Source organism: Acipenser ruthenus, chromosome 10, assembly GCF_902713425.1.
Source record: "Acipenser ruthenus chromosome 10, fAciRut3.2 maternal haplotype, whole genome shotgun sequence".
NCBI lineage: Eukaryota > Metazoa > Chordata > Actinopteri > Acipenseriformes > Acipenseridae > Acipenser > Acipenser ruthenus.
The window spans coordinates 35,468,133-35,494,772 of record NC_081198.1 but is presented as its reverse complement, the minus strand read 5'-3'; the positions used below and the strand labels follow the sequence as shown (position 1 = coordinate 35,494,772).

Sequence of the window (26,640 nt, the reverse complement as noted above, 5' to 3'; positions counted from 1 at the left end):
TATATTTATTTTTAAGTGATAAAAAATATGTAAATTTACACTATTATTTCAGAAATGGGTACATCTGAGGAAAATCTGTGATAACCATGAAAAAAATATAGCCTAGTTATGGAGCTTTGATTGTGAGGGAGCTGCTCTTCAGTTCTAGTTGCCATAGACATATGTCCCATGGGCTAGATCAGCCAAAGTTAATTTTATACAGTAGCACCATCAAGTGCACAGCCTAGTATTACCAGATCCAAAGTAGCTGTTCATTGGATGGTGCTAGCTCTTACTTCTATCAGGACACTTTGGCTAAACTAGACAATATTACAAATGTCTAGTATAGGCAAACTAGAACTGAAGAACAGCTGCTGAACAGAGACTGAAGAGGAGCGGCCGTGTCTGCTGATAGACACAGACTGAAGAGGAGCGGCCGTGTCAGCTGATAGGCACAGACTGAAGAGGAGCGGCCGTGTCAGCTGATACACAGACTGAGGAGGAGCGGCCGTGTCTGCTGATAGACACAGACTGAAGAGGAGCGGCCGTGTCAGCTGATACACAGACTGAGGAGGAGCGGCCGTGTCTGCTGATAGACACAGACTGAAGAGGAGCGGCCGTGTCTGCTGATAGACACAGACTGAAGAGGAGTGGTCGTGTCAGCTGATAGACACAGACTGAGGAGGAGCGGCCGTGTCATCTGATAGACACAGACTGAAGAGGAGCGGCCGTGTCTGCTGATAGACACAGACTGAAGAGGAGCGGCCGTGTCAGCTGATAGACACAGACTGAAGAGGAGCGGTCGTGTCAGCTGATAGGCACAGACTGAAGAGGAGCGGCCGTGTCTGCTGATAGACACAGACTGAGGAGGAGCGGCCGTGTCATCTGATAGACACAGACTGAAGAGGAGCGGCCGTGTCTGCTGATAGACACAGACTGAAGAGGAGCGGCCGTGTCAGCTGATAGACACAGACTGAAGAGGAGCGGTCGTGTCAGCTGATAGACACAGACTGAAGAGGAGCGGCCGTGTCTGCTGATAGACACAGACTGAGGAGGAGCGGCCGTGTCATCTGATAGACACAGACTGAAGAGGAGCGGCCGTGTCTGCTGATAGACACAGACTGAAGAGGAGCGGCCGTGTCAGCTGATAGACACAGACTGAAGAGGAGCGGTCGTGTCAGCTGATAGACACAGACTGAAGAGGAGCGGCCGTGTCTGCTGATAGACACAGACTGAAGAGGAGCGGCCGTGTCAGCTGATAGACACAGACTGAAGAGGAGCGGCCGTGTCAGCTGATAGACACAGACTGAAGAGGAGCGGCCGTGTCAGCTGATAGACACAGACTGAAGAGGAGCGGCCGTGTCAGCTGATAGACACAGACTGAAGAGGAGCGGCCGTGTCAGCTGATAGACACAGACTGAAGAGGAGCGGCCGTGTCTGCTGATAGACACAGACTGAAGAGGAGCGGCCATGTCAGCTGATAGACACAGACTGAAGAGGAGCGGCCGTGTCAGCTGATAGGCACAGACTGAAGAGGAGCGGCCGTGTCAGCTGATAGGCACAGACTGAAGAGGAGCGGCCGTGTCTGCTGATAGACACAGACTGAAGAGGAGCGGCTGTGTCTGCTGATAGACACAGACTGAAGAGGAGCGGCCGTGTCTGCTGATAGACACAGACTGAAGAGGAGCGGCCGTGTCAGCTGATAGACACAGACTGAAGAGGAGCGGCCGTGTCAGCTGCTGAACACAGACTGAGGAGGAGCGGCCGTGTCAGCTGATAGACACAGACTGAAGAGGAGCGGCCGTGTCAGCTGCTGAACACAGACTGAGGAGGAGCGGCCGTGTCAGCTGCTGAACACAGACTGAAGGGGAGCGGCTGAGTCAGCTGCTGAACTGGTTGCCTTGTTTCGGGTGTGTTCCCCATGGGGATAACAGACATGACTCAAATATGCTGGCTATTCACTTGGCAAATGCATTTCTGAAAAAAAAATAATAACATGTTCTAACCTTTCAACTTGTTCCAGCAGCCCCAACACTAATAATAATACAATAAAGGGAAACTTGAAGCCTTTATAATACACTTCTGTTAGTGGTGTTCCAATACTGGATCACATTGGGTGGGAATGTACAGCAATGCAAAGGGTCTGACTTTGATTAGGTCTTGACGCAGAAGCAGTTTATCACTAGTTTTTGAGTATAGCTTTTGAGCTGAGGACCCTCCCTTTCTGAAAGGTTTTAAATCATGAATAAACCCAGATTTGTAATTGGTGTTTGCACAGTAATTTTGCAGTTTCACCTATGATTATGTTATGCAGGTTGCCATGGATAATACTATTCTTGTGCTTGTTTGTGCTTGCATATGCTTAGCTTAACCACACTTTTCTTAGATTTTTACCTGGGTAAACCTTTAAAAGGTGACTCCTAAATAAGCATGAGTATGTATGTATGATTATGGAGTGTGGAGTCTCTCTGACCTTTTTAGGGAAGGTTCATTTAAGTGAACATTTGTCCCGCTTCTCGGACAGTTTCAGATTTTTCTCTTTGGTCACTTGCATGTTTTGATATGTTAAAACATGAATCACACCCTAAACTTCTCTGCACGCTGTAAAATTCTATCCTTCATAACAAAAATTGGCCACCCTGAGATTTTGAAAGGCAGAAATAGTTTGCATTTGGCAGCTATTCACAAACCAGCAGCAGACTGTTTGGTTACATTCAAGAATCATTAGGTAACATTTAATTCACCCGTGATATTAAAACAGCTTTATTTCTTTATTTTTTGAATTTAACTGTTGGATATTAATTACGTGTTAAAGGAAAATGAGAAAGGCACCCCCTCCAAAACCCCATAAATAATAGAAGGAATAAAACAAACTGCTGTTATTGCTTTGAGGATCAAACGCGTAGATCACAAATAATGCAGCAGTCAATCCCAGGAAGTGGGCCAGTGACAGGCGATCCAAGCGGTCACCACAATCACAAAGAAAATGAGAACTGTGCATTCGGCACAGTTACATTTTCCTAGCGCTTGTGTTGTTGCTAGAACTTGGAGCAATAGTAACTGGACGGGAGGGGCTCCACTTGTTATAAATTTGGCAGACTCAATCTGCCCCTGGCCCGAGGCTCTTTATTATTTTTTTACGTTTCTTCTTCTTATAATTAGGGCTGTAAATCAACATTCAATTGACTACATGTTTAAACCCATTGTTAATCGTTTAACCGTTTCACTCATTTCATATTTTTAGATTTTTAATGTACTTCCAATATTTTAAGTCTTATTTTAACCTCAGTTTGTTGTTCAAAGCGTGTACCATATAGATCCACTTAAAGACAAACAATGGTAAGCTAAAAGCATAAAGAAGGACTGTAAATTAGCACTAAAATGTAATCTATTTTAATAGCATAAAAAACATTAATTTGTCTGCATATCCCTCTGCTAATAATCTCTTTGAAAAACTGCAATCTGGCTTTCATAAACAACATAGTACAGAGTCTGCACTCATAAACGTTGTTAATGACATCCTGCTGAACGCAGATGAGGGGCTGTTACCAGGGATTGTCTTTTTGGATCTATCTGCTGCATTTGACACCATTGAGCACACAATTCTTCTTGATCGTCTTGAGAAAACTATTGCCATTACTGGCACAGTATTCTCCTGGCTGAGGTCCTGCTTAACCTCCCCACATCAATGTGTGTCCTTTGGAGGATCAAAATCGGCTAATTCTCTTGTTGTTTCTGAGGTTCCACAGGGCTCTGTTCTTGGTCATTTACTTTTTAATTTGTATATGCTACCGCTGGGTAATGTGATCAGACAACATGGTTTTAATTTCCACTCTTATGCCGACGACAAGGGTACAGCAGCAATGTCCCCCACCTGGGATTGAACCCACGCCCCTCCGGTCAAGAGTCCAGAGCCCTAACCACTACTCCACACTGCTGCCCTTAATTCATGAATTTGTTTCATCCCGTCTGGACTACTGTAACGCCCTATTGGCTGGTCTACCTTGTGAACTTATCAATCGCTTACAGCAGGTTCAGAATACAGCTGCACGAATTCTGACAGGTACAAAAAGATTTGAACATATTACACCTGTTATTGCCCGCTTGCACTGGCTTCCGGTGGAGTACAGAGTTATTTTAAAAATGTTATTAATGGCATTTAAGGCTGTATCTGGAAATGGCCCTGATTACATTAATGATATGCTTTTACCTTATGTCCCTGGACGCCAGCTGAGATCTGCTGATGCTGGGTTTCTGGTGACTACAATGATAAAACGTAGCACTTGTGGTGGAAAAGCCTTTAGTCATTATGCACCTGTATTGTGGAACAATCTTCCAATTGAAATCCGTAAAGCTGACTCCATAAATGCATTTAAATCTTCATGCAGAGGCCTTTTTGTAGCTTGGGATGGCCTATTTTAGAATTTTGTTAATATGTATTTTATTTATGTATGTATTTATTTTTTCCTATTTGTTTTTGGATGTTTTTTGATATTTTATTGTATATTATATTATATGGTTATTACGTGATTATGAGAACCCTCTGTGTGTGTGCAGTGGTGGTAATTTTCTTACCCTCGCCATTTATTTACACACTGAAGGATGTGACCCAACTCTGGAGGTGCCACCAAATACTAATGTGAAAAAACTCCTCTGAAAAAAAAAAAACAGCTCCATTAAAACACCTTACTCTGATGAAGGGGATGAAATGTTTATCTCAAATTTTTCTTGATAGTTTTACCTTTATGATTCTGTCTTTTTGGATGGAAGCCTTACTTACTTTGCTTAGTTTCAGGCTTCTCCTAAAAATGTGCCAGTCGTTCTGTATTTATTCATCTGCCGGAGGGTAGTTTATTTATCTGAAATAAATTAAGGGACAGAACCTTACTGTAAAACCTTACTGAGAAAACCTTACTGTAAAACCTTACTGAGAAAACCTTACTGTAAAACCTTACTGAGAAAACCTTACTGTAAAACCTTACTGTAATGTTCATTACCTGCAGAATTCTAAAGCTTGTGACCAGTTGCAAAAGCACCCTTTAGTTAAATTAAGTTAGGGATCCACCTAACATGTTTAAGTCAATACCTTAGTGAGATCAGGGAGAATGTATCTTTAATTGTTATGCTTAAACTTATTACTTCAGGTGTTTTCTGCTACCGTCCCCTGGTCAGTATGGGCCTATACATGACCTTGTAAATGTGTGCAGCCGAGAGGCGGTTAAAAACAGTGAAATAGGAAGAGAAATGGCAGTAGGCTTCTTAATTCCTCACGAGGCAGCAATTCACCAGAGAATGGGTGGAATGTAACAATCCCAGTTCTGTGTGACTACGCCTTCTTGACAGTGTTTTTTACAATTAGAAAGGCTCATTCACATTCTGCTGCCATTCAGCATTTCACTCGGAGCTCACAAGAAATTCCGATTTGCAGTCTTCTACACCCCAACTACATTCGTAAAGTAAAAAAACAGACACACGCACGCATGCATGCACACACACACGCATGCACGCACGCACGCCAGAACACACACACGCACCCCAGCACACACGCACGCACGCCAGCACACACACACATGCATGTACACACACACGCACGCCAGCACACACACACGCATGCATGCACGCTCGCACACACACCAGCACACACACACGCACGCACGCGCGCGCACACACACACACCAGCACAAGAAGTAAAGTTCATTGAGAGTCGCAGGGAGAGAAGTCACTGTGTTCGGGACAGGTCTTGTTGAACTGATTCTTTATTCTGTGCAGTCTTCTCATTAATCTTTTAAGGTGTAATAACCAAAGAACACACTTTCTGAAGTATTTGGCTTCCCATCTCCATTCACTTCCTGTTCAACTCCGGATAGTGCAATGCAGAAAGCAAGGCAGAGGTGATACTTATCTGTAGCACAACTTTAAATGAAAATAACATAACATAGCAGGAGCAAAACAAACCAGACATAGCAGCAGCAAACAAAAACAAAAAGTGAAGCACTGTGTATTTCACCTTTAAAAGGACCAGGGTTAGGAATGTACAACTATGGCCAAAAGTTTTGCCTCACCCTAAAGAGTTAACTAATTTTGCTTCATAAAGTCGAATGAAACCTGCAGAATAATGTTGCGCTAACATATTGAATTACATTCCGCTTTGTAGTTTTCCATATACTTAACGAAAAACTGACAACATCTGAAAAAATTTGACATTTCAAAATCTAGCATTAAATACTATAATGCTATTATGGCTTCCGGTAGCCTTTTGCGATATCATTTTATAGTTTCTTTGATTACATGATGTCAAATAAAATATCTAAATGTAGTACTGTAGCCGCTACTTTTGCAACACCACTGAAAACTTGGAGAGACATCCCCAATACTGGCAAAGCACGCAGCACTTCAGGCAGGTGATCTCAGCTGCGATCCTTCTGATAGAGTGCTTGTCCTCCGCAATCCAGTTCAAATGTTTCCAACACGTTCACCTAGTGGCTCTATCTCTGTATTGACATAGATGGCAAACTATTGCACAGAATGCAGAACACACATAAAGTCATTCTAGAATTGCTTTTTTTAAACCTTCTATGAAAAATAACAATATCTCTGCACTTGATTATATTTCACAAGTTTCACAAGTGTTACACCAGGTGGTGAAGGTTTTCACCGGATAGATGCATTGCAAGATGTTGATACTGTGTTGTAGCTCTCTTAACCGTCTTATTTCTTTTTGCAGGAGTCGAAAGATTCAGATCCGGAACATTCCCCCTCACCTGCAGTGGGAGGTAAGCACACTTTCATACAGTGTTAGCCCTGGCTGCATTCTGGTCAATGTAAATGCAGAGGTGTAGAGTATAGTGTTAAGATGTATTTCCAATTAGTTTGCTCTACGTTAGTGATTCCTAAATTAGACATCTCGATGACACAGGCATTACCTTGTGGAAGTATTATCTTGTTGAGTCAAGGGGTTGTAAACAGCTGATTGTAATGAAAACAGAAAACAGGTTTAAATATTGTGAAAGTAACCATATTCTGAACTACAGAATCCAACCTGTACTGTACTTTTAGTATTATTGCAGACAAAAAAAGTAGAAAATACAAAATATAATGTACTGGGAATGTGTCAGTGTTTATTAGGAAAATAACAAATCATTGCACATCATTATGAGGAATATATTGGGGGTCTAATTGGGGGAAGACGGAAAAGCAGCTCTCCAGGATCCGTTTCCTTGAAACTAAGTTCATATGAATTCCGAATTTAATGGATGTCATGGATTTTTCTTTGTATAAATCAGTATTTTCACATGCTTGAGACAAAAGTAAAAAAAAAAAAAAATAATAAATCCCTCATATTTTTTTTTCTGAAATATACAACTGTGGCCAAAAGTTTTGCAACAATAGAATTAACTCATTTTATCTTCATAAAGTCGAATGAAAACCTGCTGAATATTGTTATTGAATTACATACTGCTTTGTAGTTTTCCATATACTTAACGAAAAATTCATATATATATATATATATATATATATATATATATATATATATATATATATATATATATATATATATATATATACAGATAAACTATACTGCAGGTTGCTACTTGCTCAAATCTGTGCATATTGGATCAGATGGCACCTTGAATCTCGTGAAAGGGGCATGTTATTATTACGTGGAACAGGATATTACATTTAATACCTTTTAGGAATTCTTAGAGAGAGACAGCCAGCAAGCTCTGGAAATAAAGTCAGACCCCCACTTGACCTAGTTTTTATGTTCTCATCCTTTTCCATTTAGTAGAATAAGTCACAGCGTTTCAGGCTGCTGTGTGGAATGCTGTGGGTTTATTGGATGTAATGGGAGTCATGCATAAAAACAGACCAGAAAACACTGTGGATGACAGTTTTTTAGTGTGATTCATTAACCTGCTGTTAGTATAAATAGGGGGATGGCATCATGTGACTGTCTGATTTGCGGAGACTGTGATTAAGATTATAAGACAATGTACAAACTAGAGGAAGCCATTCTGAGTAGCTGATTGATCTGACAGGACTCTTATTATATCAGTCGAGGTGACAGTAGAGATATAGATATGAACCCTGAAGCGTAACCACTCCATCATGTAACAGATATTGTGGAGATTGTGGATAATGTTTCCATTGGAAGAAATACTATCCTATACTATAGTTTGGCCAACATCCTGTAACCCTTTATATTGCCTTGCTAAAATATTTTTGTATACTATGGATATTTTATATAGCTTGAAAAAAAATGTCATCCATAGATTATATAGAGACCGACTACTATATTTTCTGTTTGAAAATAACTAGAAACTGTTACATCCAGAATGGCATGTGTTACATATCCAAAGCCAAATGGTTTGTGGCGGCAGGATGATTACATGTAACAAAATGGCTACAGAGTGGGGGAGTATTATTGTTTCATGACCCTAATGAGTTATCAAAGATCTGCAAGGATTTCAGCAAAAATATCGTCTGTCGTCTTTGATCACTGAATACTTTTTTGTTTGTATAATAACTTAGATCACTATTCTCATGCACATTATTTGCTGTACGTTTCCTAACATGATGGATTTCTGCCCAGGAAGTCATGCAGCAAAAGAAATAAGAAAATAGCTTCAGTGCTGAACCATGATTGTGCAATAAAAGGATTAAAACTAAAAAGTAATAAACAAAACACTACCTATATTAGAGTTCACACAAATCAAACCAAAATAACAGAGAACGCCACTTGATAAGATCCTATCTGGATCCGGTATACCGACAGCACAGCAGCTCACTGCCAGCTCAGAGGACCATGTTATTTGCTGTCATCACATTGTATTATGAATCTGTTGAAGTGCATGCAAATGAGCAGACGGGATGTCGTCACTGTACTGTCACCATCACGATGCTGAAACCTAAATGCACTTCAGATTCACCATCGTTTTTATATAGTATGTGGCTATATGGTCCAATAATTATGGAGAAAAAACAGGTAAACATTTTTTTTTTATATCAGATAAAACTGTTCTGATCTGTTCAAGATTTATTATTATTATTATTATTATTATTATTATTATTATTATTATTATTATTAGTATTATTATTATTATTATTATTATTATTATTATTATTATTATTATTAGTATTAGTATTAGTATTAGTGTTATTATTCAGGGTTGAAAGGTTTATTTATTTATTGTTGCTGATTTCAGCCTACACTTGTTTCTTAAATACCTTCCCCTGACTAAATCCACAATGTCAAATATCAAAATAATTTTAAAGACGCAGACTAGACATTTCGTATTTGATGTATTTGGCGAGGTTATGGGGATGGGTTTTTCAGTAAACTCATCTTTATTTTTTAAATTATGGCCAGACCCTACTCAGAAATTGTAAACTTTTCTAAAATTAAAGAAAAAAAACAATAATCATAGCTGTAATAAAAAATGCTCTTTTAAAGTACGCCTTTAAGTACAATGCAAGGAGAGTGTTTGCTAACTGGGTGTGTTTTCTTTGTTGTTGTAGGTTTTGGATGGCCTTTTAGCGGAGTATGGCACAGTGGAAAATGTGGAACAAGGTAAAGAAAGGGCTGAACCTTTCAGCAAAATCTCACTGATTCCATATAGTCAGACCTTTTCACTTTTTATAAACACTGTCAAAAAGGATATTGCTGTTTCAAAATGTTAAGTTCTCCAGATGCATATATTATTCCTAAAACTACATAATGTGAGGTGTGGCCTATGCAATATATATATATATATATATTTTTTTTTTCAGTTACTCTAAACACTTGAGCACTAATATAATAAAACCTTCAAAATGTGGCATTACAGCTGGAGTCCGAAGAAATAAAGAAAATAAAGTGGTACATTGCAAAGCGCTAAAATAAAATGGCCACTGTAATTTATTTTGGATGTATTTATTTCTTAGCAGACGCCCTCATCCAGGGCGACTTACAGTTGTTACAAAGTATCACAATACAAGTATTACATTGCAAAATATCACATTACAAAATATCACAATACAAAATATCACATTATACAGAATACAGTAAATAATGACGTTTGAAAGTGATTACGACTAAGAGCAGTTCAACTTAAAAATATTTGGTTATAAGAGTAAATCCCAGTAATATGTAAGGTACAGAGCAGTTTGTGTTTAGGCATTTCACATCTGTATTCTGATAATAGATAAGAGCTGACATGTTTGAGAGATGAATGGCAAAGTAATACTTCTTACAGAGCTTCCGATATTAGGGTTAAACCCAATTAAAGCCTAATTTCTACCCTCTGAATCAATTTTTAAAGTTAAAGTTAAATCTGGTTTCACCCCTAATTCTCTCCTAAAGTGTTCTGTAGATATGAACCTGACAATTCTCTTCATTAATGTTGTGCATCTATTAATTATCAATTCAATTGAAGATGTTTATGAAAATGTAATGATGTTTTGTTTAGAGCATGATAAAATAGAACCTGATTGAACCTTATTATGTGCATATCAGAGAGTGGCGGAGTGTTCATTTCAGCTACCCTGTCTAACTGCTACACTTACTACATGTTCATCACACAACACAGAGGCAGAGGGGATTTCCAGGCACATTAGTCAGATTAAATGCTCAACTCACAACAGATTAGTTACTTTAGGCTGTCTGCTGTTGGAGATAAACAGATGTGCCATTTTCTTATTTCATTTCCCCTCCTTGCTCTGAGAGCACACGGTTGCCAAATAAGCTGTAAAATGATTCTTATTTTAAGACTGTTTTTCCTATAAGAAGAACGAATAAGAATAATTTCCTCAAATAATATTAAAACTAAAAGGAAATGACTCATTTCTTACCTGGCTCCAAAGCCTAGGAAATTATTTATTGGGAATAAGTCTTATTTTGTTTTCATTTTTATATTAGAAAATAGTTCTTAAAGGGTGCCCGAGTGGCGCATCCAGTAAAGGCGCTCCGCATGGAGGGCAGGATGCGCCCTATAGCCTGGAGATCGCAGGTTCGAATCCAGGCTATGTCATTGCCGACCGTGACTGGGAGTTCCCAGGGGGTGGCGCACAATTGGCCGAGCACCGCCCGGGTTGGGAGGGCTTAGGTCGTCAGGGCAATCCACGGTTCACCGTGCTCCTGCGACCCCTGTGGCTGATAGGGCGCCTGCGGGTCTGCAGTGGAGCCATTTAGAACTGTGTTGTCCTCCGGCACTATAGGTCTGATGGCTTCGCTGTGGATCCGCAGTGCGAAAAAAGACGGCTTGGCAGGACGTTTCGGAGGACGCGTGTGTCTGCCGCCGGTTCCAGCTGTGAACCGGGATTAATAATAACACAATTGGCAATTCTAAATTGGGATGAAAAATGGGGTAAAAATTATTGGCAACAACTAAATAGAAAATGGTTCTTACATTTTTCTAATTCTTGGAAAAACCGTCAAGACAAATACATAATAAGAGGCAGGGAGTACCAGTGCTGAATTGGGATTGCGTTTAAAAACAAACTAATCCCACTCATGACCAGAGATTAACCGAGGTGAAAGTCACAGGAGGCTAGATAGTGTGTCCACTGATCCACTCAGACCTCTAGCAATGATTTTGATGACAGAAAACCAAAAACTTGATCTACTTCCCCTGACATCATTTTTTTGTAAAATAGATACGGTAAAATCTGTCTAATCGAACCCTTCTACATACCTGCATTCTGTATCATTTGGCCCCAAGCAAATCCCTATTGAAATGAATGGTGTGAGACCCTCTACAATCCAGAATTTGAAGTCTTGTCTGTAAAACCAATCTGACTGTGCAGTGCAGCACCAGCTCCTGTAATCTCTCTTTTCTAAGTTCAAAACTAGTGTTCAACACCATTCTGAATTTTGCAGCTGTTGAACAGCAAATAAAATGTCTACACAACCTTCCACACAACGAGTAATCTGTTGTTAGAACATTGCGCTTATCAAAAAAGCTGAACGTTTACCACAATCCACACAAAAAAGAGCGAGGTGAAAAATCCATAATTGCAAAGCAAACCGTTTCAGATATACTCAAAAGAAATAATGCTTACTTAAACCTGAATGCCAGCAGAAAGCACCTGAGTCCGCATGCTGGTACGATCAAGTGAACAACTTTGTATGGGAATGGTTTAAACAGGCTTGTGCCAATAACAGGAAAAGACTGTGTTGAGGCATTGTTGTGTTTAAAGTTTTCTGATACATTATTATGTTTATTGTAGTGCATGTACAGTAATGTTATTAATATATATTTTTTTTAGTGTTCAAATAGATTTTTCATTTTTTAGTACAGTATTAGATTTTTTACAGTAACTCTGTAATCTGTAACGTTAGACACCTAGATGCTTTATACAGCTCTACTGTTTATTTTTACACACCTGTTTGCGAACTTCAGCTTTGTGTTTCCTGTGAAATGTTATAAGGTACATTTTCTGTTTTGCTTATTGAGCTATTACAAAACCTAAGGTGTTATTTTAAACCAGCAGCAAACAAGGGCAGGAGTGCGTCTATTTATATGTGGAAACCAGGTCTCAAGGGGAGCAGAAGCTGGTATCCTTACAAACTACCTTAGGGAAACAAAGTGGGCCGTCTGCTTTATGGTAAAGTAGCATACAGAAGGATAAACTATGGGAGAATGTAGTAAATAGACTCCTATGAGTTAGAACACTGAAGTGGGATACTGCAGCTTGAAGTTAAGTGCAGTTTTGTTTTTTATAGTGAAACAGTGGAAATGTGTTTTTTCAAAGAATCTGTTGTCTGTAGGAAGCTGGAAAATCCCCAGCCTTTCCGAGTGATTCAATCCCTAATTATTCACTGCATGGTGAATGTTTCAAACATGTTTACACACATTGTGGTTCACATACTGAATTAGACAGCAAAAGGAAGATATTTAATATACACTCTTCTAACCCATACAGCCGGTCCTAGTTGCCTACTAAAAAAAACTGTCCGTCATTATAAACTGATCTGCAACAGAAAAGTATCTGGCTGTCCTGTAAAGCAGGTTTAGGTACTGTGGCAGTCTGGGAATAACCTAGACCCAGCAGTTTTTTATATGCGAGTGACATCCTGCAGTACAGTAGGTAATGAACACAATTAATACAAATTGAAGAGGCTCTTAAAAGGCTATGAGTGGACCTTTCTGCTTGGTAACAAAGCTAGACTCTTCATCACAACTTTGAATAGAAATGGTGGCTATCGCACTAGGGTTCGTAGTCTGATTGGGCAGAGCATGCCAGTGATGTCACATCCTGCAGCAGGAGAGCATTATGGGATTTGAAGTTTCAGATCACCAGTGAGCTCCACAGTATTATCATGAATATAAACCCATTGCTCGTATGTGCTAAAAAGCACCTTTTTACCAGATTTGTTTCCTCTTGTATTTGTTTCAGATAGGAGCATGCTCTTATATTTGTGCATAGCCATATTTGATTATGATTGGAAATTATGATTGCAGTATAAAGACAAATGGTTTGAATTTCTCGCATTGCTATGTTATTATATGTTCCACTGACCCCAGATAATCGGTTAGTGATGTTATTAATGTTTTCTATGCTTATACCTGGGTTCTTGTCTTCTTGTTTTCTCACAGTAAACACAGACACTGAAACAGCGGTAGTGAATGTCACATATGCAACCAAGGAGCAAGCAAAGGTGTAAGTGTATGAGAAAAGTGTTCCTCAATATCTATTGCTGCCGGATATTAAAATGCAAATAGAGTACATGCTTGATACAACTTTGCCAGTTAGGCTTTGTATAAATATGCCGGGTGAATACAAAGTCAATTGGCCACTAGGTTCAGCACCCAAACACAAGGCAAAGCAGTCCTAATTTAAATATATTTTCAAATGCATTGTTGAGAAGAATCATGAAACCTGCTAATTGTCCAACAAGTTTAAAGTCCACTTACTGTGACAGCTTTCGATTTTAACGGGGCCGGATGCAGAGAGCACATACATTTCATGTTAATCATATATATCGGCACAATTCTCCAATAAGAATCTTGTGGGCTCGTGTTTAATAGCAAATCAGAAAGATACGATTAAGTGAGACAGTTTTATACACAAGCCCTCCAATGTAGGTTCCTATTGGAGAACTGTGCTGGTCAGGCTGGTAACATATGATTGATTGTAACCTCAGCATTGTTCACCTCTACCCAATGCAGCTGAACAAACTACATTCAAAGTTATCCCATTCATTGGGAAAGCCTAAAAGTTATTGCACTGTTGGGTGCTCATGGCGGGGTGAAGCTCTGTCTGTATACTGCTCTCCTGTCTGCAGGGCGATCGAGAAGCTGACAGGACACCAGTTTGAAGAGTACTCCTTCCGAGTCTCCTACATCCTGGACGTGGACGCTGTCCCACCATCCCCTGCCCCTCGTTCTCGCCGAGGTGGGCGGCAGTCACGTGACCAGGGTGCCCCCCAGCCCAGCTTCTCTGGGAGCACTGGCGCCTCGCGGTACAAGCAGCACGACTTCCCGCTGCGCATGCTCGTCCCCACGCAGTTTGTGGGAGCCATCATTGGCAAGGAAGGGCTCACCATCAAGAATGTCACCAAGCAGACCCAGTCTAAGTAAGTGAGAGCTGCCCTTTAAAAAAGTTTACCACGGTAAATTTGCACTGTAATTTAGAAGCTTTCTTGTGCTTTTCTTACGGCTATACTATGCATTACAATAGTTTACCATTTGCTATATATCTATATGCTTTACAATGCTAACCTGTGCTTTATTACACTTTGCTTTGCTTTAACTATGGTTAACGTTTATAATGGTCTAACTGGGAGACCAAATGGTAAGGAAGGGCAGAAACCTCAGGGTAAAAGGACTGGGACACATTGGGTGAGCCACAGCTGGAGTATTTTACAGCACTGGAAAATCAGTTTGTACTGTTGACCAAGAAGTGGTCTGTAGTCGTCAATAGTGCTCCCTGACTCCTCCCCGCAATAAACAAAATGGCGGGTCAACCACAGTATCACAGCTATCTCGGGAAGAATCATTTTAAATAAAACAGATGTTGACTACAGTTGTTGCCTCATAGTGGAATACCAGGGCAGCTTTGGGGCTTGCTGCTCTAGTTCTCCTGGCGTTGTTGGTTTGACTGGTGCGCTTGGCCTGTGTTCCAGGGTGGATATCCATCGGAAGGAGAATGCAGGAGCGGCAGAGAAACCCATCTCCATCCACTCCACTGCTGAGGGCTGCTCCTCCGCCTGCTGCATGATACTGGAGATCATGCAGAAGGAGGCAGACGAGACCAAGGCGTGAGTATCTCACAGGCACTGTAGCTTCATTCGGGCTGTGCTTCATTCATTGGTTTTAAATACGGCACCAGGAAAACCTCCTTTCCACGAGCATGTCATTCACATCCAACAACAGGCTGGATTCAAACGCACATCTTTTCAAGATATTTGCAATCATTCTGAGTGGTTCCTGTCACAAAATGTGCCTTTGCCTACAATAATTGCTTTGAAACTAGGCTTGTTTTTTCAGCCAGTGAAACCGGGTACAGTCAAAGCACCTGACAAGCCTCGCGATGTGTTTTGACACTGTATATTTGTATATTTGCATCAGGTTGACACTACATTTAGTTCATTGTATTCTGTGGTTTGTTTATTCTGAATTAAACAAATAATTCCTCAGGGAAGCAGACTTTTAGAAAATGAAGCACAATACAGGGCTTTGACGGTGGGTATCTTCCTGGCACAGGATCGCAACAGAAACCTTGCATCCCTCGCCCTTCCAAGGTTAAAATGCAAATTGGGTGTTGTTAGCTGTCTGCATCTGTCTTCTGCATCCTAAACCTCCATTAACCTTTTCAGTGTCATTGACAAGAGGTCTCTTCATAAAAAGAGTGTTAAACATGTCAAACAAAATATAAGCACAGTCTCTTTAAAAACATCTCGACTCTCTGCTCATATGGGGCCCAGTTTGGAAATCTCATTTAATTAAAGCAGGTTTCATGGAGGCAGGTTTAAAGCACAGATGCACAGGGTAACTGCAGATGCTCATCTGAGGATTGTTTTAAAGAAAATACCTACGTTTACCAGAACCTTTATAATGTATAAAACACATTTCACATTGTAATTTGTTAAATGCATATGTGTGCGCGATCTGAATTTGACAACACAGTTTCTGAAACAAACAAAACACGCAGATTTCCCAACTCAGTCTGTATGTTATCAGTGCGCTGTAGTGATGGTGAGTAGAACACTTTGACGAAGATTTCTTCCAGCCTTTTAACGCACAGGGATTTATTTCGGTGTGATATCCTGACAAGGATTGAGCCTGTGTCCCCCAGGGCCTGTTCTGGTTGTAGCTGCTGGGTATTTTCATTGAGTTTTGTGTTTTTTCGCTCCCAATTAGAGCTGACGAGATTCCACTTAAAATCCTCGCTCACAACAGTTTAGTCGGGAGGCTGATTGGTAAGGAGGGCAGAAACCTCAAGAAAATTGAACAAGATACTGGGACCAAGATAACTATCTCTTCGTAAGTATTCACTCTTAAACACATCTATCCACAAACATTTACTAGTAGTAGCAGGCCTTAAATATATACAGTCACTTTCTATCACTCTGCTATATATAATCTATAAATCACACCAGCATTTCCTGCATAAGTGGAATTATTTGTGAACTCAAATTCCCAAACACACTTCTGATTTAAAAAAAAAAAATCTCTCTAAGTAGTCTTCAGATATCTATTTTAAACCTATATAAATTCCAGGGCTTTATATACTTTACAACCCGCATGATAGCAACTTAAAACAACACAAATAAACTATAAAATAATGGGCAAATATGTAGAATGCAATTTAGCAATGCCCAGATAGCACTTGTATTTTGGTCCCCATCTTACAATTAAAAGGCTCCCCCTTGTGGAAAATACTGTACAGTGGTACCATATACATTTATAATTACCTATATAATAATAGAGACAACAATTCACATGGAATCAGGACAGTGCTACAGCATATGAAAGACAGAGGGTTCAGTTTTCTATATAGCTTTCAAAACTTCTGTAACATAAAAAAGCTTCAATCATAAATAGAAATGTGGAAAGAAATTGGAGTGAATGGGTTTAATTGGTAGTAAAGATGGCCTAGTGTGGTAGTATAGTGAGGAAGACTAGTACGCATTGGGGAGGTTAAAATCAGCAAACTCGTTTCATTTGTGACTGAGGTGAATTAGAAGACATATCTCTTACTGTAAATATGTTCTGGTGGGGTCATCCAGAGTTCCAGCATTTCAAAGTGAGTCTTTCTCTCTCCCTCTCCCTCTCTCAGTTTACAAGACTTAACCATTTATAATCCTGAGAGGACAATTACTGTGAAAGGCAGTATTGGGGCCTGCTGCAAGGCTGAAGTAGAAATAATGAAGAAACTCAGAGAAGGCTATGAAAACGACATTGCTGCTATTAATGTAAGTGGAGTAAAAACACCTGCATTCGGTAGCACACACTTTTGTGTAAAAGGGATGACTCTCTCTTTTCTGAGCTATGAGCCATTTACTACTTCATTGAAAGGGAAAGCTTCACTCTGTGGAATAAAGCAATTCTTTCAAAACAGCATCATTTTAACAGCAGTAAAATATAACTTAAAAATCACTGCAGAAAGAATGAACAGACTGTGTCTCAGCCAGTCCGATTCAGAGTGGTGTGTAACAGTCAATTAGTTTACTATGCTAACAATATTTTATAGGAAATCCCAGCAGCTCATACTTCAACCACGGACTGAATAAAACAACCATCTGAACTGTAGTACAAACATTTAATACCATGAGCAACAGTGACACCAGCTGGTAGGAATAGAGTATTGCAGTCAGTCCCTTTTTCTTGAGTCTTCACCAGGACTGTGTTCCCCTCTGTTGTCATTGTTTTAATGACCTGCCTGCACCTGTTTGAATCAGTTTGTATGTCCTGTCTGCCCCTCACTGATTGCAGCTCTCATTCTCGCACAGCAACAAACCAACTTGATCCCAGGGTTGAACGTGAACGCCCTTGGCATCTTCTCGACTGGCCTGTCGGTACTTCCACCTGCGTCTGGACCCCGTGGAGCAGCCACGGCCACCGCTACTGGCTACAGCCCCTTCCTAGTGAGTGTCTGGCACCCCCTGCTGGGTGTGTGTGTGTATTACCCTCATCTCCTCAGACAGCAGAGTGGTAAAGAAATGTCATAAGTAGAGCCCTGTGAAATTCTTTCACAAATGCTGTTTTATTTTGTTTTTATTTTTCACAAATGTCGTTTTATTACAGATACACATTAATAAAACAACTCAAATAGATGTATTTATCATACTTCATGTTTTAACTGCATACATATTTTTTATTAAACATTATCCGCTTTTTTGTTTAACATTTTGACATAAACAGACCTCATACAGAAAAATTATGTAGTTACTATTCTCATTAAGGGCACTAACAGTAACGTACAATCCCCCACTCTTTTTAATTAGCTGCCTACTGCCCATGCCCACTAGAAAAATACAAGATAAAATATTTATATATTTACACTGCCCTACTATTGTGGGGCTGTCATCATAATTGCACATACAGCCATCTACCCATTAAAATAAAACGATAGGATTTGTATTTCAATCCCATTGCACTGTCGAAGCAGATTCATTCATTCAAATTCATTCAAAACCAAAACAGCATTTGCTCCAGTGCAATGTTTTCACCACTTGAGATAAAACAAAGAATTAGCATACTAATACAAAATACTAATGAACTGTTTATATCACCTCGCTTAATATCATACCCCGTTTATTATCACGATTTCTGAAAAACCACTCGCCATGCACCATTACCTCTCTTAATATCATCTCACAAGCCTGCTTATCGTCATGTTTTGTGCAGCCTGTCAGATGCTGCACGGATGGTCTTAATGGGATAAAGTTCAGTTACAAAACACCAACGTCACCAAATTTTTCTTTTTTAACATAGTGTTATTCCCAAAAAAAACAGCAAGTGCAATGCCTAATTGATAGCTCTCATCAGTTGACAATTCATGCCTTTTTTAGATAATGATACAAAATGTATTTGTCCAGTAATAAACTATATGCAGTTGTTTAAATCTAAAGAAAGTCTGAACGTACAATATTAAAACGCTGCTCTTTAATTAACTGTTTTATTTTAATTTTTTCGCACTCGTAAAGTGCTCATGACACGCTTTATATCACAAATTATGCCTGCACGGCATCATGATATAAAACGGGTTCATCTGTACAAGCAAACAAGCCATATTTTCCCCAAAAGGAATAAACAGCTAATGATGCTTAACGACAGTATCTTTCGACTCCCATTCCAGCCGACAGGTATTATTTTGTCACCGTCAGCTGCGTACATCCCCTCATACTCAAATTCTTTGCAGCGTTGTTTAATTGTTATGCGCTGTTTAGGCATTTTAGAAACAAAAGTCTCTTCTTTTCTGTCACAATTTTAATTCCCAAATGACTCGCTCCAAATTATACATCTGCGCAAGTGCTAGTCAGAGCTTCCGTTTCCCTTCAGACCGTGTCTATGGTAACGGCTGAGCCTTGACATCTACGATTGCAAGTATTCATTTAAAGTATTTTTTGTATGAACCTCCCAATTTAAAAATGTCAGTCTGTGTTTGCTTTATAATGATGTTTCGTTGTATTTCTTTTTATTTTTTCATTTTGTTTTATTTCGTTTAATATGTTACATTTCCTTTTATTTCGTGTTATTTCGTATTTGCGAAAAACAGCTTTTGAAACTATGTTGTTTTCAGGCAACATTCTGCTTTGCTGTTTAGTTTTTATTATATGCTACATGCCTCGGAAGATGATTTCTGGCTGCTGTGGTAAGGGGTAGCTGTAAAAGTGTCAGAAACCAATTTCCGAGGTATGTATTTCTGTCCAAAAAATACTTTAAAATGTAAAATAACAATGTGTTGCCTGAAAACAGAGTTTGTAAATATAGGGTTAAAGGAATGAAATGTCGAGAAGAATGTCTGGTAAGAATTTTTTTTATACAATTTAATAGAATCAGCTGAATGTAAGCTAGTATATTTTTGCTATCTTTAGATTATTGGACATACATACCCATGTAATAACATGGTACAAACTGGAATTCCGCTCCTAAATGATAACTACTGATGTAAAAAGCATGTAATTATATGGAAATAACCTATACCACACATGTCCAGTGTTGAAGGTTTGTGTCATTTGGGCAACTGCAGCATGTCTGCTACCTTCATATGTCTGTTTATACAGGTCTAGTGGATCACATGATACGATCATGACTAGATTCTTACTCCCTCTCGCTGAACACAATAATTCAGCTTGTGATTTCTGTAGTGTATGAAATGGAACAAGATTAAGTGCAGTGATTATCGCTTTGGAGGAAATAGCTTGAAATCTTAACATGATTTATCAAAAAAAAAAAAATTGACAAATTGAAAAAAAAAAGAAAAGAAAAGAAAAAAAATACATTTTTAAAAATAAGAGACCCTCTTTCAAAATTGAAATTGCCATGCACATGTGCAACACAGTGACATCATCTCGAGGATACTTGGCGGACAGGTGAACCAATCAGAGCTGTGGGCGGGGTTGTTGTTGTGCATGTTGAGCTCAGCATGTCCATTCTGATAACGAATGTCCTGACTATGGTTTCTCTGCTGCTGTAGAGTCACTCATCGTATCTGAGTGGTCTGTACGGGATCCCTCCAGCCAACGCTGTTACCCACCAGCACTCAGTAAGTGCACACCATGCTGCCTGTGATCACCTGTGCTCACCTGTGCTGCTCGCTGCTTGTGTCTCTCAGCATTGCCTGCTCTGCTCTCTACAGCGCTCCTCCCATCCCTGCCAGGGATAAAAGAGCACTTCTGGGAATGATTTCTAATGCCTGACTGATGCAGCCAGTCATGCGCACGCACACGCACACACACTGGAATACCTCATATAGCGCATGGTTGGGGCTAAACTGAATACTACGGCTTTAAAAGATTTTCTTACAACTTTCAGAATGAAAAAATAAAAACTCGAATGCTTGAAACAAAGGGACTGTGTTAGGAAAACTGCTTGGAAACCACCTGGGTCTTTTAGAGTACATATTACATGTTCGTTGTCATTGGTAACATGAGCAGAAGCTGGTAGAGAAGCATCTTTAAAAACAAAAGCAAGAAGAAGAAAACCTCCCAGAAAGAAACAATGTGAAAACGAATGGACGACGAAAATAAGATCTCATAAGAAGAATTGTTTTCTGGTACTTATGACCATTTTTACTGCTTTGCCACTACAGTGTACAAGCAAAATAATCCTATTTTTTAACCTTATTAGGCAAAAAACTACTGATATTGTGGGTAACACTTCTGCCAGTTCTTCCACTCGTTCAAATGTCTGCATTGGTAGCACACACTCTTATGCAAACAGTATAAAAACTTCAGTTTTAGTCACAGCGGGAAAGACAGCGTGTCTAATTTGATACAGGACAGTTATTAGGTAGGTTAGTAGGCACTTGTTGTCAGTAGCTTAAGTATCCCAGGACTGCACAAAATACTGAGCTTTATAGGGAATAGTCACAAAAGTGATGGTGCATGTTTGAAGGTATTAATCACTGAGGAGGTAACTAACCCCACTGCTCAAACTAGCCACACCTGCAACTTCACATCAGCACATACCTCAGCCTGCCATTGTACTGCTGCTGCTGCTTGCTTTTTCATTTCCTCAGTATTCATGTTCAGTTATATTTTAGCAACTAAATATGTGGTCTCCATTTTGGTAGACTTCAATTTGAAACTGAATTTATATATTAACTTAATGTTCTTTTGTGTGTGGGGGGCAGGTATTACTATCAATCTGCAGACAAAATTTGAGAAAATGTCCCCACAAAGATAAAAACTCCTGAAAAAACAATGTTATAGGGATGTCCCCACCTTGTAAAACACATTTTTAAGAACTAAATAGCATAAAAAGTGCCAAAATATTTAGTTTGTGGTCAACTTTCACCCTGTGTGGAGTTTTTTCTGACATGAGGTAGAAATAGTAAATACAAATTTAGTGAGAGTTAATGAGAAGCCCCCACAAATATAGGCATGCAAGCATGCGTGTGTGTGTTTCTGTCTGTCTGTCCGTGTGTGAGAGAGAATGAAGCTGAAGCTGTCATTGCTTGTGTCTCTTAGCAGGCTCCAGAACAGGAAGTGGTCTACCTGTTTATTCCAACCCAGGCAGTCGGAGCCCTCATTGGGAAGAAAGGACAGCACATCAAACAGCTAGCCAGGTTCGCCGGGGCTTCCATCAAGGTAAAGGCCCTTGAAGGGGAACACAGTGCTCTGTGGAGTCAGCACTCCCTGATACACAGACATTGCTGAACCGCTGAGCAATGTCTTGGTTTCAGTCTGGACATTAAGAATTTTTTGGTGACGGTAATAAATAAGGTTCCAAACCACTGGATTCTATATCCGTAACGATATGCACTGAATATAAATCAGTTCCTGCACCGTCATTGTGAAACTGTTTCTAGAGGGAGCCCTGTTGCCACAAAATGAAGTTGATGATATAGACCGGAGTATACTGAAGTCTGTTTGCCTTTGAAAGAATAGGAAACCCTTTACTAGTTGTGAGTTACTGTTCATAGAATCACTTCAACGTTCAAAATGCAACCAAGAAATTAAGTCCCGGATGGCTCAAAGAAACTTGTGTAAATGTTTTGGGAAGACATTTTGAGGAAACACATTCCTCCTTACAGGCTAGAAAATGGAGAAAGTTTTTTGAGTGTCTGTGATAGTGTGCAAAATAGTCTATTTCTAGCAGCTGTTCAAACAGCTTTCTGTCACTTCTTATAAAGTTGCTGAATTTAGTCCTCCAAGAGCGCAGTTCAAATGTGTTAATACAACACGTGTTCATATGTAAACGAAGTAGAGATTTATGTGTTGTGTATTTCAGATTGCCCCAGCGGAAGGGCCCGAAGCCACCGAGAGAATGGTCATCATCACAGGTCCCCCGGAGGCACAGTTCAAGGTGGGTTCGGTGGGGGGTGGTATTGTGTCCATTACAGGTTTGTTTCCAGTTACTTATGTGAGTCATATCTTGTGATACACCGTAAATATTACAGAACCTTTAGTTTTTCTGTCACTCTTAACATATTTTAACCACCAAATTAGTACAGTCAATTATAACAAGTGTTAGATGGATTGTTTAACAATAATGAGAAGTATCCATTGATGCAATACAATGAATTTTGCCTTGCTTTTTAAAATCAAGCCCTGTTCAAACACTGTTTCTAATGAATAACAAAATAGTTTTGGCCTTGGTGGTCACTGCCTGGCACTGTCTGCCGTTTATACAAGCTGAAGCAGTTATAATGTGGCATGGTTGGGCTTCCATTTTCCCCATAATGCCATTCCACTAGCACTTTCATTCTGCTTAGAAGGCAGAACACAAATAGCACTGTTTCGTAACTATGGCTCCTGACTTCAACGTTCTAAAGGGGGACCACTGTGTTATTCTGTACATCCAGTGGACCTTTAGAAGTTGTAATTCTGCATAAGGTGGTCTTCCACTTCTACCTTGGAAAGTCTGTGGGTGTGTTGATTCAGGTGACCTTTGTATTAGCAGTGGAGAGTGTTGTGCTTTATGTCTAGATAATTGTTTGTCAGGGAAAATATGAAGGGCAAAAGAACACAACTTACAGTAACAAGAATCCTTAAAGCAGCAAGTAGTGTACGTCTGTCCTCCCCCAACCCACACAGGCTCAAGGCCGAATATTTGGGAAGCTGAAGGAGGAGAATTTCTTCAGTCCAAAAGAGGAGGTGAAGCTGGAGGCCCACATCAAAGTGCCCTCGTCTGCAGCGGGGAGAGTGATCGGCAAGGGAGGCAAAACGGTACGTTCAGTCACTGGCACACCCAGGGAAATGGGGGCACCTGCTGTATCTGAACACACACGAGAGCAGGATTGGCCAAATCTCCAGCCAGGCTCTAGTCCGTGTTCTGTGTGGCCTACGAGATAGTAAGAAGTACGCACAAGATATGTTTTTTTTCTGTCATGTCCCCTCCCAGCTCCGGGCACACAGTGGAAAATCAGTCCCAGTGTGGCCTATACAATTATAATGCTTACTATTTAAATAGTAAATGCTACTATCCTTGTGAATGGCTTGGAGTTCTGTTTTTAAGCAAACCCATATTTTCTCTGTCTAACCGGTTGCCCTCCTGCAGGTGAATGAGCTGCAGAACCTCACCAGCGCTGAGGTGATTGTGCCGCGGGACCAAACTCCAGATGAAAACGATGAAGTCTTTGTAAAGATCATTGGGCATTTCTTTGCCAGTCAGGTAGGCTTCTTTCCACAGCTCTGGGTGAACCCTTCACCACTAGGAGATAGCATTTCTGTCATAAGTTGAGATCAAGTATGAAAATGAAAATGAAATGACCAGATCCATGCATTGTTAAAGGAATGCTGAACAAGACCTTACCTCTTATTAGCACATAATTCAGATGCTGCTTCCTGCTACTTAATCACTTTTGAATTATTCAGGTCATTTTAACCAGTTTTTCTCAGAATAGTTCAAACAAGTAATCTTCAGCCTGTGTTTTGTGTCTGCAGACTGCACAGCGGAAGATCAGGGAGATTGTACAGCAAGTCAAACAACAGGAACAAAAACACCAGCAGGGAACTCCCACGCCGCACCACTCCAAGTGAACCACCAGGGCGGTGCCAGCGAGCAACAGCCAATGAATGTAGCCCTTCCAACAGAGGAGACAGACAGACAAGACCAGCAGAATGGGGAATAAAACCAAAGAACCTTACTGGGGAAATGTTGTGTCAGCCAACAGGCTGGAGCTCTGCATGTACTGCCTGTGCAGAGGGGGAGAGGATTTTGTTAACAATAAAAAAAGAAGAAAGAAAGAAAATCTTGCTGAGAGGGCATCTGCAATCTTACCAGTTTAAACAAAACAAAAGCAAGAATTCTGTCACTCTATTTAACGGTATCCCTTTAGTTGGACTAACATAGGCCTAACTTAAACAAACAGAAGCCGTATTAACAAATTTGTACATTTTACAATAAAAAAGGGGTATGATGTTCAGATTGCAACATTTCTAAGTGTCGTTTAGCCCTAGCAGTATTAATATATATTTTAGAAATAATATATAAAAGAATAACAAAGGTTATTTTTTTTTCCTAGACGAAATAGGCTTTCTAGAGATGAGAAAGATAGTATCAATTGAGAGTTCATTCGGCAGTTTGAACATATCTTTTTCTTGGAATTTGGAGTTCACGGTTTTAACACAAAAATAAGGAGCAAGACTCTACTGTAGGAATCATAGCAGTATATTAGGATGACTCTTTGTTTCTTAGCCTGTGTGTGCCAACAGAAGGGGTAACGTCCCTTTCAGACGGTTTCTGTCTATTACAAGATCACTGTCTTTCATTACTCTTTGCTTCACGGTCCTGAACTGGCTTTTGAATATTGTCATTTTTTTTCTTTCCAGCTGAGCAGCAGCAAGCAGCATCTTTGACTTCCGCTTCTAGATTGGGTCACAAAAGCAAATACAATGGTACCTACCCTAACCTAAAACACTGTCTGGGGGAAGAAGTTTGAAAGCAGTGTCTGAAATGGCTATTGAGGAGAGAGAAAGATCAGTAAGAAACTTATAGTAACATTGGGGCAGTTTTTAATCCAACCAATGCTGATTTACACTAAGTGGCTTTGAATCGCAGGGAGATTTCTATAAAGGCTTGGTGACCATGAATGTAGAATATTCAGCCTTTTCCATCTCCAGCATTTTCTGAACAAATCCCGAGCAGTTCATAGCTTGGGCACGGTGACTGAATGGACGGTACTTTAGCATCAACACTGTAACGTGTTGCCTTAAATGCCACTCATTGGAAACCATTTCTCTCTCTCCAGAAGCTGTCGGTTTAGCTAGAGCTTCCAAACGTTTTAAGGTATACACACGGTCATTATATATATATATATATATATATATATATATATATATATATATATATATATATATATATATATATAAATAAAATGCAGCATTTATATACTTTTTCCTATTTTATGGTGCGAAAAATAAAAAATAAATTCATCCTTTTATTTTTTGTTTTAAACATTTTGTCACACTGCCATGTGAAATTGAAGGGAAGTGCTCTATTTTCTTTTTAATATCAACAATTTTTAATAATAACATAACTGTAAAGAATAAAAAGATTGTTGTCCCATTCTATGAACAGTACGCATTTAAGATATTATGATCTACCTCAGGCGTTAGGGTACCTCAGTGCGTTTCTTTAATTTTCCCTTTTTACAGATTTTGTATGCCTTGTAAAATTGAGAGTTTTGAGCATTTTTTTTATAAAATTATAATAAAAAAAATTAAAAGAAAAATAAATTAGTTGAAACTTTTACCAAGCTTCCTGCCATGAGAATGGGTCTAGAGTATTCTAACTAGATTGTTATATTATTCTACTCCTCAAGGCTGGAAGATTACTACCTTTTTTTGATAAACCTTGAAACGTATGTATATAAAAAAAAGAAAAAAGTTTTGAGAGGGTACATGCCTATAGTGTTTCTGAGTTGAAAGAAATAATGTGTACTGAATTCATGAAAAAAAAAAAAACCACCATGCCATTGTACCAACAGACTGTACTGCCAGTTTCCTTTACTGCAAACAGTGTTCTGTGAAAAAAAGAAATACAGCTAACAACATTGATGGTGACC

At 39.6% G+C, this 26,640-nt stretch overlaps 1 protein-coding gene across 5 annotated transcripts in view; it reads left to right on the top strand.

The window, feature by feature from the left end:
- LOC117409033 (insulin-like growth factor 2 mRNA-binding protein 2) overlaps positions 1 to 26,632 on the top strand; it is an 82,832-nt gene extending 56,200 nt beyond the window's left edge. For 2 of the 5 annotated variants that reach the window (XM_034014558.3, XM_059032097.1), the window contains 14 exons: positions 6,704 to 6,752; positions 9,499 to 9,550; positions 13,557 to 13,620; positions 14,246 to 14,536; positions 15,086 to 15,220; positions 16,323 to 16,445; positions 17,242 to 17,377; positions 17,915 to 18,049; positions 20,605 to 20,673; positions 22,100 to 22,219; positions 22,863 to 22,937; positions 23,669 to 23,800; positions 24,132 to 24,245; positions 24,518 to 26,632. In XM_034014558.3, coding sequence (XP_033870449.2) covers positions 6,704 to 6,752; positions 9,499 to 9,550; positions 13,557 to 13,620; positions 14,246 to 14,536; positions 15,086 to 15,220; positions 16,323 to 16,445; positions 17,242 to 17,377; positions 17,915 to 18,049; positions 20,605 to 20,673; positions 22,100 to 22,219; positions 22,863 to 22,937; positions 23,669 to 23,800; positions 24,132 to 24,245; positions 24,518 to 24,613 — 1,591 coding nt within the window. In that variant the 3' untranslated portion in view covers positions 24,614 to 26,632. The remainder of the gene's footprint in view (positions 1 to 6,703; positions 6,753 to 9,498; positions 9,551 to 13,556; positions 13,621 to 14,245; positions 14,537 to 15,085; positions 15,221 to 16,322; positions 16,446 to 17,241; positions 17,378 to 17,914; positions 18,050 to 20,604; positions 20,674 to 22,099; positions 22,220 to 22,862; positions 22,938 to 23,668; positions 23,801 to 24,131; positions 24,246 to 24,517) is intronic. The other 3 variants (XM_034014567.3, XM_059032096.1, XM_034014575.3) reach the window with 3 other exon arrangements.
- Positions 26,633 to 26,640: the final 8 nt, after the last annotated feature.